This window comes from Phyllobates terribilis, unplaced genomic scaffold (assembly GCF_046119375.1).
Source record: "Phyllobates terribilis strain yellow unplaced genomic scaffold, ASM4611937v1 Scaffold_1__5_contigs__length_1240528914, whole genome shotgun sequence".
NCBI classification, from domain to species: Eukaryota; Metazoa; Chordata; class Amphibia; order Anura; family Dendrobatidae; genus Phyllobates; species Phyllobates terribilis.
In genome coordinates, this window is record NW_027362761.1 from 531618289 (window position 1) to 531633730 (window position 15442).

General features: G+C 48.9%; 1 protein-coding gene across 2 annotated transcripts in view; it reads right to left on the reverse strand.

The window, feature by feature from the left end:
* Positions 1-7090, reverse strand: part of ARL15 (ARF like GTPase 15) — a 261268-nt gene extending 254178 nt beyond the window's left edge. The window contains exon 1 of one of the 2 annotated variants that reach the window (XM_073680325.1): positions 6865-7090. In XM_073680325.1, the coding sequence (XP_073536426.1) occupies positions 6865-6876 (12 nt within the window). In that variant the 5' untranslated portion in view covers positions 6877-7090. The remainder of the gene's footprint in view (positions 1-6864) is intronic. The other variant, XM_073680326.1, reaches the window with a different exon arrangement.
* Positions 7091-15442: the final 8352 nt, after the last annotated feature.

Here is a 15442-nt window from a genome sequence, read left to right on the forward strand (position 1 = left end):
CGGTTCTCTGCATCTCCAACACACAGACTGCTCAGCTTTCCTAGCTGATCCATGCAGTCTCCATTCAGAGAGAAGCCCTGGCACGTCTCTCCCCCAACTTCAGCCCACATTTTGTCTGGTCACTAACCAGCAGCACTCAACTCTGCTTCATCCAGCAGACTGACACCTAGTGAACACAGGTCCTGGTTCTAGTAAAAAGCTAGGCAGGTGCATCTAGTCAAGACCTGCAGAGCTAGGACTTAACCCTGTCCTACCTGGCTCTGCTACAACACACATATGTATGTAAAATCCTCACAGCAGTCATGAACCACTGAACAGACATCCGTTGTCCATGCTGTGAGAAATTCTGTCACAAAGCAATGTTGTCCTTCACACACAGCAGCCATGGTTGCTACAGCTCCAAACTGTGGAATTCAATAAGAAGCTGGCAGAACAAATCTAACGTGAAGAGATTGAATACACAGGAAATAAAAGCACCGGATATCCCACAGCTATTGTTTCCATTACGGAATACAGCATTATTAGTACTACATAGCAGTATTATATGCTGAAGCAGATACAGGTCTGACCATGTGATCAATAAAAAATCCTGGGGAAGTGACACAGATCCAGTCGTATGAAGGAGGATGTGGCGCTGCAATAGTGACAAGAGATCTAGCTCGGATCAGACGCTTTCAGAGAGCTGGATATTCCGGATTTAATTTATGACCCATCAATATTTAAGTCCTGGACAACGCCTGTACAGATTTCAGAGCATGATCTGCACACTATGTGCTGCTGTATACAAAGATATTGTCCCCTAAAATCAACGTGACGTAGAAAGTCAAAGAGGTTCCCATGCACATGTAAAGCACACAGTTATTTTTTCATTTTAAGCAACTTTATAATATAGTAAGATTTACTGAGTATTGTCGCCCCGGTAACGTGCCAACATTTTCTGTTTCCGAGGACGTATCGCACATCCTCCTCTGGTCCACCTCTTCCACTGGAGAAAAATATACGGCAAGTCGTCTTTTTTTCGGAACATGGCCAGAAACCCTGGGGGCAGCGCAGAGATTTTGTCTTTCGGGAGAGGTGATTTGCATGCTTGCCAGAAGTAGTGATCTCCAAGAGCTTCAGCCATCAGGTCAATTTGGCTGCAAGACGGATAGGCATGTCACACATCAAAGATAAGTGGAGACAGAAGAAGCCAGCCATGATTACAGACGTGGACTTGTGAACCCTGTGTGCGGCCGGCTGAGACATCCGAGATCCATAGGAGCAGATATGACTATACAAACAGAAGCAACGTCAATTTTTAGCTTTCACTCAGGTTCGCGGCCCATACAACCAAAGAGCATCCTAAAGCTAGTTTATGGAAAAACTGTCCTTTACCCATAGGTTTCATCTTCTTTGGTCCTTGGTATTAAATACAGAAGAACAGACAAATCATTTTGGAAAAAAAAAATCAAGCCAAACATGTCACTTGAAGCAAGGATAACCACACTATGACTTGTCTATTTTGGACACATCATATGGAGAGAGCAATCACTGGAGAAGGACAACATGGTCAGAATAGAAGGAACAAGGCGAAGATGAAGACAAGAAACCTTAGGGCTCGATACAATCAATATAATGGTGGAGAAGACCCTGATGGACCTATCTAGGCTTGCACAAGATCGCTCTTCCTACAGATCGTTCATCCATCAAGTAGTCATGGATAGGGATAGAACCGAAGGCCATTAAAAAAATAAATATGCAGCTTGTACTGAATGGCCACTTGAGTTTGTTTTTTAGGAACATTAGTACTGTCATCCTACAAGGCTCAGACTTGTAAACGGAATGGGAGCATGAATGGAGCACAAATGGGCATAAGACTAGAGCACCAAACACTGAACTGTGTCTATCAAGAGCTGGGGGGAGGCAACATTGCACAACTCAAAATAATAAAGGGGTTATACCACCACATTTATCACCTATGATGGCTGCAAGTCTGACCTCTGACTCCTCCAACTAATCCTAAAAACATCGCATAATATTGTGTGAATGGAGCAGCAGTGCACATGTGTGACCACTATGGATCTGCAAATCGATTCACAGGACTTGTGTCAGTAATCTGTAGCTGCCGGACAGGAGCCATGAGAACCACCTCCTGATGGCACGAGGGCTCTTCTTTTCAATAGCCGGTCTGGCATGACGTTACACCAACACGATAACATCGCACCAGGCAGACTAATCAAAAGAGAAAATAGGAGTGCCAGGACATAGCTTTAAGGGGTCCAATCCAGTGGCCACAGATTACAGATCTGGCCACTGGACCGGGTTCAGCAAATCGATTTATACCGTCTTTAGTGACCACCATGCCATTCGCTGCTATGGGAGCATTAATGTGCATGTTTGATCACCACAGGGTGGACGCAGGACCCTGGTTCTCTAGTGGGGGGGTCCCAGCAGCCAATCCATCATTGATTGCACATTTATATAAATTGCTAAATATTGGTGGGAAAATCGCAGTGTCTGGGAAATCCGGGTGAGATGAAGTCATGGAAAATGTACTGCTAGCCATGATGGGGGTCACATAGTTACTAAAATGAAAACAACAATAGTTTACGGCAACGACTAACCATAAGAGAGGTCTTCTGAGATTGTATCATTGATGGTCTATAATAAAAAAACGGTCATCAATATCTGATCTGTGGTAGTCAGCGGCAGGTAAAGCTCTGTACATTTGGTTGAGCCTGTGACTGGCGCTGCAGCATAGGGCTCATGTAAATCTTGGTCCGCAATGCACGAACTGGCCGCGGCCCTCCTAACCCGGGCGTGACAGCTTCATATATTTCTATGAGGCCGTCACGCTCGGGTCAAGGCCACAGCCAGTCTAGGACCGTGCTCGGACATCTGCATCAGCCATTACATAAGATCAGCCCCTCCAGGAATGCCAGGCACAGCCACAGCCATCACTATTACAGCTCCAGAAAACCCCTTTAAAGAGTAACTATTTTTTAGCATTTTGTCCAGCATGGAAAGTTATGAAAGTTTGCAATTCACTTTATTAGGGCAATTTTCTTCATTCCTGTAAAAAAGAAAAAATACCATTTAAGTGGCTTAGAAAACCCTATTTTTCCTCAGTCTATTTTCCTACCTTCAACTGCATTGATATCAGAATATGCTCACTGGGAGTACAGCTGATGGCAGTGATGGTCAGCTCTTGTCTTCTCCTCAGAGTGCTCTGCTTACCAGAACAATCTCCTGCAGCAGCTTTTCCATAGTGTTAGTAAGACACCAATGTGGAGCCGGCCCATCGGGGCTGAGCCGGCCCATCCCTGCCATCATCTGTACTCCAAATGAGTACGTTCTGATATTAATGCAGCAGAAGGTAGGAAAATAGACAGGGGGGGGGGTGACCAGGGGCTTGAAAGCCACCAAAATCATATTTATTTATTTTTTTACAGGAATGAAGACGAATCCATCTAACAAATTATTTTACAATGTTTCAGAACTTTCCATGTTGGACTAAATTGTTACTAAAGAAAAAAATGTTATTGTTATGGTCTGGTTTATAAACCTATTTTTGGAAGTTTTAATACTATCACATCCTGACATAAGGTAGGGTCCTTTATTCAGGACTCTAACCTTACAGTCAGACAACAGTGTCTCTGTGGAGGACATAGGCAGCCAATCAGATCAGCCATGTAATACCCCAGTTCTCCTGTGGGAGTGCTGCTTGGGAATTAACACAAACTGCAACCTCACGCACAGATTACAAACAGCACAGATTACAAACAAACATCACCGATTACAAACAAACATCACCGATTACAAACAAACATCACCGATTACAAACAAACATCACCGATTACAAACAAACATCACCGATTACAAACAAACATCACCGATTACAAACAAACATCACCGATTACAAACAAACATCACCGATTACAAACAAACATCACCGATTGGCATTTCATCGGGCGATCCTCCTAACAAAAAGGGTCCGAGTCCTAAACCGACGTCTGGAAATAGATTGTACAGAGTTAGGAAAATATGGCAGCTTAACTCCACACAAAAAAAAAAAAACACAGCACAGCCCGGCTCCAACCAGGGAAACAAACAACATGTGGACAGGTGTGCTGGGGATTGTGGAAGAAAGCAGCCACGGTTTTCTAATCCCCTTTAAGATGTCACACAGGATGACGGCTGAAGGAATTACTGGAGGAGACGGCAGCATCAGAACGTGCCAGACAATCCAGAAGATTTATGCCCCAAGAGTCATCTGAACCTCCGACCTCTCACTATGACCCTGGACAAACTCGTTTTACAACCTAAACCCAAATGATGAGGGTTATTCCCAATGAGAAAAGTGGCAAAAATACAACCCACCATTGAGGCCACCGATCCCCTCATGTCTTCCATCGCTCCCGGCCTATAGGACAACGCAGAATCCTCAACCTCCACAGGCTGGGCACAAGAGCTGACATTCATACAAGGTGGCAGTCACATGTATTGCGGAGTTTACAATTCACAGTTTGTCCAGATTATCTCACATTCCCTGTAACAGCACCCCCTCTTGTCCTTTTAGGGGAGTGCAGCTTAACCCCCTACTTAATTGAATTGGCGCAGATTCGGGAAAGTCTGCTGACAACTCGCTCCCGAAACGCATTTTGCGGGGGGGTTGGATGTAAACCCAACCTTGGACATTGAACGGGGGTCTGGGCAGCACCCATCAGCTGTCAGGTTCCCTTTAGGCCACGTTCACATGATGAGCTTTTGCGGTTACTTCATTTCTGCACCTAGCAAGTAACTTCGGTAACTTGTGTTTTTGAAGACTTTTTTTTTTTTTCACATGCGTTTTATTGCATTTCTTTGTCTCTTTTTGGTATGACGTATTATAAATAAAGCTGCATTGTTTTTGATACTTCCAGGTATTTGACTTGACAAAATTTTATTGACAGACGTGTGTTTTTTACCTGTGAATTTTCTGCATCTAATACAAGTCTGTAGGGAAAATCTGCACAGAAAACTCTGCGGACCCGCAAGAGAGGATGACATGCTGCGAATTAGAAAGACGCACAGCAGCTCAGGTTACACGGAGTCTTATAAGCACCAACTGTAATCTCCTATCTCAGTAATAGGAAAGTCTTGTCTTCACAGAATACAGATTTTACACGGAAATATTTCACATTGGATAAGATGGCAACGGAGAGCGGCCTCATCGCCTGGCAGGTTGGGAACCAGGGACCCCCATTGTGGAGGAGGCCGCAGATCTCAGTGCTGAGCCCCCCACAGATCACACACTTGTTACCTGTCCAGTGGATATCAGTGAAGAGGAGTAACCCTTTAAGGTCACATGCACACGTTCAGTATTTCACATCAGTATTTGTAAGCTAAAACCAGGAGTGGGTGATAATACAGAAGTGGTGACGTGTTTCTATTAGAACTTTCCCTCTGATTGTTCCACTCCTGGTTTTGGTTTACAAATACTGAGGTAAAATTCTGACCGAATACTGAAAGTGTGAACGTGGCCTTATACTGAAAACCCAGCAAGAAATTCACAACTTTCTTACTCAGAGCCACAGTCGGCTCTCCGCTTGAAGTCACTGAATGAAGTGTTATATACATAAGAGGAAGAGAGAAGAGCAAAACGGATCCACTACATAACTGATGCAGGCAGAGGGTCCTCGCCGATTATTACAGGGTCTGTCTGGGCTCAGCACACAGAACTTCTCACCTTCCAGTTACATTCGTTATTCCCATAAACAGACCGACGAAACGTGCAAAGGCCCAAAGCTCCAGGGATAAGAACCACAGCGGCCAGCAGCCACAACGGAGGCGCTGTCACATCCGAGGGTCAGCGATCACAGAGGATTGCTCAGACCACTCACTGCAGCTGTGGAGGAATGGAGACCAGAAGGCGTCCACTCACTGACAGCAAACACAGATATTGGAAACGGCGAGATACAGCAAGACAGAGTACATTGGAAACTTGCAGAACTTTTTCCTATATTTCGATAAATTCCCCCTTATGGCAGTAAGACACGACATATGGCCCACCAGTTCCAGCTCACCATGACGGTGCCGCTGACCATTGTCCCTGGGCACAAGACCCTGCAGCTCAGGGCCATGGGGGCAGCGGAGGAGCTGCCTGCAGACTGACCTACCCGTGCCTGCAGGCTGATCCCCCTGTGCCTGCAGGCTGACCTACCCGTGCCTGCAGGCTGATCCCCCTGTGCCTGCAGGCTGACCTACCCGTGCCTGCAGGCTGACCTACCCGTGCCTGCAGGCTGATCTACCCGTGCCTGCAGGCTGATCTACCCGTGCCTGCAGGCTGATCTACCCGTGCCTGCAGGCTGATCTACCCGTGCCTGCAGGCTGATCTACCCGTGCCTGCAGGCTGATCTACCCGTGCCTGCAGGCTGATCTACCCGTGCCTGCAGGCTGATCTACCCGTGCCTGCAGGCTGATCTACCCGTGCCTGCAGGCTGACCTACCCGTGCCTGCAGGCTGACCTACCCGTGCCTGCAGGCTGACCTACCCGTGCCTGCAGGCTGACCTACCCGTGCCTGCAGGCTGATCCCCCTGTGCCTGCAGGCTGATCCCCCTGTGCCTGCAGGCTGACCCCCTGTGCCTGCAGGCTGATCCCCCTGTACCTGCAGGCTGATCCCCTGTGCCTGCAGGCTGATCCCCCTGTGCCTGCAGGCTGATCCCCCTGTACCAGGCACTGACCCCCCCTGTACCAGGCACTGACCCCATTAGCCTCCATTAGTGGTGCCATTGGGAGGTAAATGAGGCAGGTGCAGGCGCTGGAGCATGTCCTATAGGGTTGCAGGCATCTATGGCAGGAATGGCCTGCACCACAGGCAGAACTGGAGGGGGGGAGGCACATACCATGTAATCCATGGACTCATGCAGTGGTGGCAGCTGGGGATGCAGGAGGGCTGCTCTCCGCTGGTAGTCAATAATAAAGCCCGGGGAAGTTGCTGCTTGTGCCGGAGCTGTCCCCTCTCTCCTCTTCCTTCTCCTCCCACCTCCCTCCTGTGTACGCCTGGCTGCCAGCACCGAGCATGGAGGAAGGAGGCGGCAAAGCCACACCCACCACACTGCTGCCAAAGGCCGCTACGCCACGCCCACCGGCTCTACAGACGCCCACTTAATTACTAAGCCACGCCCGTTAGAAAAAAAAATAAAAATAACATCACGTGACTGCTCACGTGGTCTGGCTTTTTTGCGCCGCCGTGTTTAACCCTTGGCTTTAACTCTTTCACTACCAGGCTGCTCTTGCTCCTTTATTAACCCCTTTGTGACCAGGCCGATTTTTTTTTTTTCCCCTTTTATTCTTCCAAGAGCGATAACTTTTTGTTTTTTCTGTCCCGAGGGCTTATTGTTGGTTTTTTTTGCGCGTCGAGCTGCTGTTATTATTGATTCCAGTTTAGGGTACATACAGCATCTTGATCTTTTTTTATTGCATTTTTTTTTCTGGTCCTCACCGAATCTGGACGTTTTGACTTTTTTTCATTACGGCATTAACCGTACGGGGTTAAATAATTTAGTATTTTTATAGATAGGACGTGTCCGGACTCAGCGATACCTCGTGGGTTTGGGGGGGGGGGGTTCTTCTTTATTTTTGTATTAGTGATTTACACTTTTATATTTTTATTATTTTTTTTATATTTTTCCTTTTTTTTTCCTTTTTCGTTATTTTTTAGCCTTGATAGGTGTCTTGTGATCGCTGATACTATACTCTGCACTACCATAATATGGCAGTATGTAGACAATGACTGTCGCCTATGGAGCCCGGCCTGTGGCCGAGCTTCATGGGAGCAAAAAAGAACATGGCGGCGACAGGGGTCTGCAGCCGTCCCCTGGGTATCATGGCAATCTGTCAGCACCCACTGCATGCCACTTAAATGTTGCTTCCCGAGAATGTCAGCGGCATATAAGTGGTTAACCACTGGTCGCTGCTGTTAGAGTTGTAGTCTGGCTGTATAACACAGCCGGCACCTGCCCTCTGCTCGCCTCCTGAGCCCGTCCTATAAACCTGCACCCGACCTGTACTGTACACGTCACATGTCAAGAAGGGGTTAAACCCATCATCTATTAACGACAAGGCAAGTTCAGTGGGGGGGAATTGTGCAGCATGTGGAAGAAATAACACGGGGATGGAGAACATCATGATGGATGTGGTGCCAGGAGGATGTAGACATGATGGATGAGGGGCCAGGAGGATGGAGACATAATGGATGTGGGGCCAGGAGGATGGAGACATGACGAATGTGGGGCCAAGAGGATGGAGACATGACGGATGTGGGGCCAAGAGGATGGGCACATGATGGATGTGGGGCCAGGAGGATGGAGACATGATGGATGTGGGGCCAGGAGGATGGAGACATGATGGATGTGGGGCCAGAAGGATGGAGACATGATGGATGTGGGGCCAGGAGGATGGAGACATGACGGATGTGGGGCCAAGAGGATGGAGACATGATGGATGTGTGGCCAGGAGGATGGAGACATGACGTATGTGGGACAGGAGGATGCAGACATGATGGATGAGGGGCCAGGAGGATGGAGACATGATGGATGTGGGACAGGAGGATGGAGACATGATGGATGTGGGGCCAAGAGGATGGAGACATTTTACATGATGGATGTGTGGCCAGGAGGATGGAGACATGATGGATGAGGGGCCAGGAGGATGGAGACATGACGGATGTGGGACAGGAGGATGGAGACATGATGGATGTGGGGCCAAGAGGATGGAGACATGATGGATGTGTGGCCAGGAGGATGGAGACATGATGGATGTGGGGCCAGGAGGATGGAGACATGATGGATGAGGGGCCAGGAGGATGGAGACATGATGGATGTGGGACAGGAGGATGGAGACATGATGGATGTGGGGCCAGGAGGATGGAGACATGATGGATGTGGGGCCAGGAGGATGGAGACAAGACGGATGTGGGGCCAGGAGAATGGAGACATGATGGATGTGTGGCCAGAAGGATGGAGACATGACGGATGTGGGGCCAGGAGGATGGAGACATGATGGATGTGGGGCCAGGAGGATCGAGACATGATGGATGAGGGGCCAGGAGGATGGAGACATGACGGATGTGGGGCCAGGAGGATGGAGACATGACGGATGTGGGGCCAGGAGGATGGAGACAAGATGGATGTGGGGCCAGGAGGATGGAGACATGACGGATGTGGGACAGGAGGATGGAGACATGATGGATGTGGGGCCAGGAGGATGGAGACATGATGGATGAGGGGCCAGGAGGATGGAGACATGATGGATGTGGGGCCAGGAGAATGGAGGCATGACGGATGTGGGGCCAAGAGGATGGAGACATAATGGATGTGTGGCCAGGAGAATGGAGACATGATGGATGTGGGACAGGAGGATGGAGACATGACGAATGTGGGGCCAGGAGGATGGAGACATGATGGATGTGGGGCCAGGAGGATGGAGACATGACGAATGTGGGGCCAGGAGGATGGAGACATGACGAATGTGGGGCCAGGAGGATGGAGACATGATGGATGTGGGGCCAGGAGGATGGAGACATGATGGATGTGGGGCCAGGAGGATGGAGACATGACGAATGTGGGGCCAGGAGGATGGAGACATAACGGATGTGGGGCCAGGAGGATAGAGACATGACGGATTTGGGGTCAGGAGGATGGAGACATGACAAATGTGGGGCCAGAAGGATGGAGACATGATGGATGTGGGGCCAGGAGGATGGAGACATGATGGATGTGGGGCCAGGAGGATTGAAACATGATGGATGTGGGGCCAGGAGGATGGAGACATGATGGATGTGGGGCCAGGAGGATGGAGACATGACAGATGTAGGGCCAGGAAAGAGACAGATGGGGGCCAGGATGTGGGACATTATTACAGGAAGGGGCCAGGAAGGTGGGATCTTATTACTGTAGGGGCTAATTAAGGGATATTATTACTGCTGTGATGCATTTTATTTAAGAGGATACTGTTTTCAATGAGGGGGGGTCCTCTTACTGTGCCACCCTGTTACTATGTTGTTTTTTTCTTCACTTGGTGTTGTGTAGAAGTTAGGGAAAAGGTGGGGATTGTGCTCTCTAAGCTGCTCTAGATAACTGTTATTTTCTGCAGAGACGAGTCCTGACTAGAAGAAGTGATGGCAGTCTGCACTGAATGAAGGAGAAAAGCGAAGATGAAGGACTTCAACTATAGACGTCACTGGTGAGTCAATGTGTTACCTGTACACTTACACTATACACTGTATACTATGTACAGAGCTCCTGTGTATAATGGTACTTACGGTAATATTAGTATTGTTTTTTTTATTAATGATCAGTATGGTAGTATTCCGTCACAATGTGGTGGTAATATGTGGTCTGGTCATGGTTTGGAGGTATTTGTCCCTTGTATATGGTATTATTCGGTCACTATGTGGTGGTCATATGTGGTCTGGTCATGGTGTGACAGTATTCGTCCCTTTTATGTGGTATTAGTCGGTCACTATGTGGTGGTAATATGTGGTCTAGTCATGATGTGACAGTATTTGTCCCTTGTATGTGGTATTATTCAGTCACTATGAGGTGGTAATATGTGGTCTGGTCATGGTGTGACGGTATTTGTCCCTTGTATGTGATATTATTGGTCATTTTAAAAAATGTATGTGACACATTCCCTTAAAGAAGAATAAGTAAAAATATATTTAAAAGAGTATTGGGTATTATAAGAAATGTTTAATAGGTTAGACTAGAGTAGGGCTCTGACAGAAGAGTCTCCTTGTCCTGGTGGCGGCTTAAAAAATCTCTTGGCCAAATAAAAGCTGCTGGCTATGTATGTTCTATGGTGTGCAATGGGAACTGTTAATGTGTGATTGGTGAGGACGTGGTGCAGAAGTGGAGTTTTTCCAAGAGTGGGTGGTGGGACTGTGGAAGGTTCGAGGGGTGGAGGTGGAGCTGGGGTGGAGCCTTAGCGGAGTCTCAAGGGGGCTTGAAAATGTTGCCAGTATAGGGCCCTGAAATTCCTGGTGGCAGCCCTGAGTGATATATTTCCATATCTACTTATGTGGTGACATATTCTCATATCTAGTTATGTCATTGACTTCCGCCACAAAAATCTGTTTTGGGTCTGATTTTGACAACTTTTTTGACAAGTCGGTTGACTCTACAACCAGCAACATAATCCACCCAGTAATAAGTGGGAACCCATGTACAACCTGTTGAACATGTGACCGGCTCCCTGACCTGCAGCTTAAATAGACCTGGTCGGGTATGTCAGGAATGCTGATTATTTTTGGTAAAGGTCTGACTCATCAGGATTACCCAAAACAATTTAGGGAGAGCCTAAGATCACAACCGGACTCTGCCCTAAAGGAGAAATGACTGAGCTGGATTTGTGCCGGTTTCTGGTGCCGGGGGCTTCAGTGATTGCAAAGGTTACATACTGTATAAATCCGAGCTACAATGCTTCATTTCAGCAAAGTAAATGTGTGACACAGAAGGCAACACAAATCCTCCTCTGTGATCCCATGCCTAGAACTTGGCACGTACATGGCGGTAACAGGACAGAAGTTTTTCAGAGTCATGATAGAATTTGGACATGAACGGTGATGTTCACACACAGTGTTTTGGAGTTTTATGATTATCTCAAGTGCAAACCACTTCTTTTTTTAGGTAGATTTTATTTTCGTAAGGCTACGTTCCCATGATGAGAATTTGGGGAGTTTTTGATATTGCAGATGTTCTGCACCTATTAGGTAAATTAGGTTATTTGCATGTTATTATTTCGTTTTTGAGTGTGTTTTTATACATGGATCCTCTCCGGCGGTGACCACAGAATTCTCATGTGGCCTCTGGATCCAAGACCTGCAAATTTATTCACCCATCTCTACAATTGGACTTTCCTTTTAATATTAACCTCCTTTTTCAATAACTCAGTAACCAGAACTGAAAACTAATCTGTGGTTTCATCTCCAGTTGGTGCCGATCGCAGTCGGGGTCAGCGCCTCCTTTAGAAAGGGGAATATTTAATAAAGATCGGATTGTTTTTGGTCTTAGCAATTACATCATTGATAAAAAGAAAATCTGTTCTTGCAACTAAATCCTGGAACTATTACATTACACAACCACATTTAATAACCTGAAATATATTTTCCAACGTCTTGAAAACAGAAATTTCCTGTTTTATCAATGTTATCTTTCCAAAACACTTGCAGTCACAAGTAGAAAGAACGCTCTCTCCTAATGTAACACAGGAAGGTTTCCTGAGACGCCGAAAGGATAGAAGAGCCCAGACGGCAAGAAGAGAAGCAGAGAAACAAAGTGCCCCGATGTGTGACATTCTGGAGCTTCTGATCCTAATTTAGATGTTATCTTTCTTTAGACACATCTGCAGAATGAAAACCTGACTGAAGACTTAGGCGATGTTCACATGTTGCGTTTTTGTTGCATTTTTTTTCTGCAAACCTGCTCTCTTGGCAGTAAAGAAGATGCTTACAAAAACTAGGTTTTGCTGCATTTTTGCTGCGTTTTTCAGGATCCAAAAGTTCATTTTTGGAAAAAAGGCAATTTGAACAAATTATTTAGTGGAAAAAGATTTTTATGTCTGAAAAAAATAGTGACTATTCTGAACAAAAAAGTTCATAAGAGTTCATGAAAAAATACAGAATTACAAATGTAACAGAGAGGGGAATTGAATTGGTCGGGAATACCGTATTTTTTCGAACTATAAGACGCACTTTTTTCCTCCAAAATTTTGGAGGAAAGTGGGGGGTGCGTCTTATAGTCTGAATACTATCTCCCTGTATATACTGTGGCTCTGCGTGGTAGGAGGTCTGGGGGAGCTGCAACGGGGGATCAGCGGGGCACAGGAGGCAGCAGCTGACTGCTGCAGCCTGCGCTGTGCCATCTACTAAAGAAAATGAATATTCCCTGCTCCCCATGCCCATGGACGTGGGGAGCAGGGAATATTCATGTTCCTTAATAGCTGGCACACTGTACCGCAGCGCGGCTCCTGCTGCGCTCTGCGGTCTGTGTGCCCGTATTAAAGCTCATGAATATTCCCTATGGGTTGTAGTGAATATCCATGGTCTTTAATAGCAGGTACACTGACCGCAGAGCGGCAGCAGGAGCCGCGCTGCGGTACAGTGTGCGCGCTCTCACACTGTGTGAGGGCGCATGGCAGGGAGGTCATGCTTGCCCTGCCATGCGCGGCTCACACAGTGTGAGAGTATCAGCAGCAGAGTGGGACAGCGCTGAAGGAGAGAGGAGGTGAGTATGATTGTTTGTTTTTTTTATGGGTAGCAGGATGGGGGCTCAAGGGGTGCCAAGCATACCAGGATGGGGGCTGAAGGGGTGCCAAGCATACCAGGATGGGGGCTAAAGGGGTGCCAAGCATACCAGGATGGGGGCTCAAGGGGTGCCAAGCATACCAGGATGGGGGCTCAAGAGGTGCCATGAATACCAGGATGGGGGGCTCAAGGGGTGCCATGAATATCAGGATGGGGAATCAAGCGGTGCCATGCATACCAGGATGGGTGATCAAGGGGTGCCATGCATACCAGGATGGGGGCTCAAGGGGTGCCAAGCATACCAGGATGGGAGCTCAATGGGTGCCATGCATACCAGGATTGGGGAATCAAGGGGTGCCATGCATAACAGGATGGGGGCTCAGAGGGTTCCATGCATACCAGGATGGGGAATCAAGCGGTGCCATTCATACCAGGATGGGTGATCAAGGGGTGCCATGCATACCAGGATGGGGGCTGAAGGGGTGCCATGCATACCTGGATGGGGGCTGAAGGGGTGCCATGCATACCAGGATGGGGGATAAGGGGTGCCATGCATACCAGGATGGGGGCTCAAGGGGTGCCATGCATACCAGGATGGGGGCTCAAGGGGTGCCATGCATAACAGGATGGGGGCTCAAGGGGTGCCATACATGCCAGGATGGGTGATCAAGGGATGCCATGCATACCAGGATGGGGAATCAAGCGGTGCCATGCATACCTGGATGGGGGCTCAAGGGGTGCCATGCATACCAGGATGGGGGCTCAAGGGGTGCCATGCATACCAGGATGGGATCTCAATGGGTGCCATGCATACCAGGATGGGGGAATCAAGGGGTGCCATACATACCAGGATGGGGATCAGGGGGGTGCCATGCATACCATGATGGGGTATCAAGGGGTGCCATGCATACCAGGATGGGGGAATCAAGGGGTGCCATGCATACCAGGATGGGGATGAGGGGGGCCATACATACCAGGATGTGTGATCAAGGGGTGCCATGCATACCAGGATGGGGGCTCAAGGGGTGCCATACATACCAGGATGGGGGCTCAAGGGGTGCCAAGCATACCAGGATGGGGGCTCAAGGGGTGCCATGCATACCAGGATGGGGGATCAAGGGGTGCCATGCATACCAGGATGGGGGATCAAGGGGTGCCATGCATACCAGGATGGGGGCTCAAGGGGTGCCATACATACCAGGATGGGGGCTCAAAGGGTGCCAAGCATACCAGGATGGGGGCTCAAGGGGTGCCATAAATAACAGGATGGGGGCTCAAGGAGTGCCATACATACTGTAGCGCCGGCGTCCCTGCCCTCTGCTAGGCAGGGACGCTGTTCCCCTCACCTCTCTGCTCCGTGCCCGGCGTCCTCCTCCCGCTCTGCTGGCAGCGCGCGCTCCTTCCCGGCCACTGTGCTTAGGGCGCGCGCGCTCTCCCTCCCTCTTAAAGGGGCCGCGCGCGCCGTCCTAAGGAGTCCCCGGCCGATGGCCGGAGGACTTCACCATATATAAGGCACCTCCTCCAAAATGGAGGTGCCCGAGCAATGTTGTTGCACTGTTCACTACTCTGCTTCAGCCCTCAGGTCCCGTTGCCAGTTACCTGCCAGATACCTGCCAGATTCCTGCCAGCTTGCTGTCTTATTCCTGCCTGATATTCTGCTACCTGCCTGCTAGCCTGAGGTCCGACGGTCTGCCTTACTACTCCTGTCAGTCTGTCTAAGGACCAGCTTGCCCGCTCACCTGGGAGCGCACATCAACTACCTGCCTGCTTGCCTGAGGTCCGACGGTCTGCCTTCCAACTCTTGTCAGTCTGTCTATGGACCAGCTTGCCCGCTCACCTGGGAGCGCACATCTGCTACCTGCCTGCTAGCCTACCTGGAGGCTCTGCCGTCACGTGCTGTGACCACCTGCCTGTCCAGTGACTCCTGCCCGCTCACCTGGGAGCGCTCATCTGCTGCCTGTCTGCTAGCCTACCTGGAGGCTCTGCCGTCACGTGCTGTGACCACCCGCCTGTCCAGAGACTTCTGCCCGCTCACCTGGGAGCGCTCATCTGCCGCCTGTCTGTTGGTCTTCCTGGAGGCTCCGCCGTCACATGCTGTGACCACCCGTTTATCCAGAGACTCTCGCCTGCTCACCTGGGAGCTCACGTCTTCCATCAGCCGCCACAGGTCGTACCAA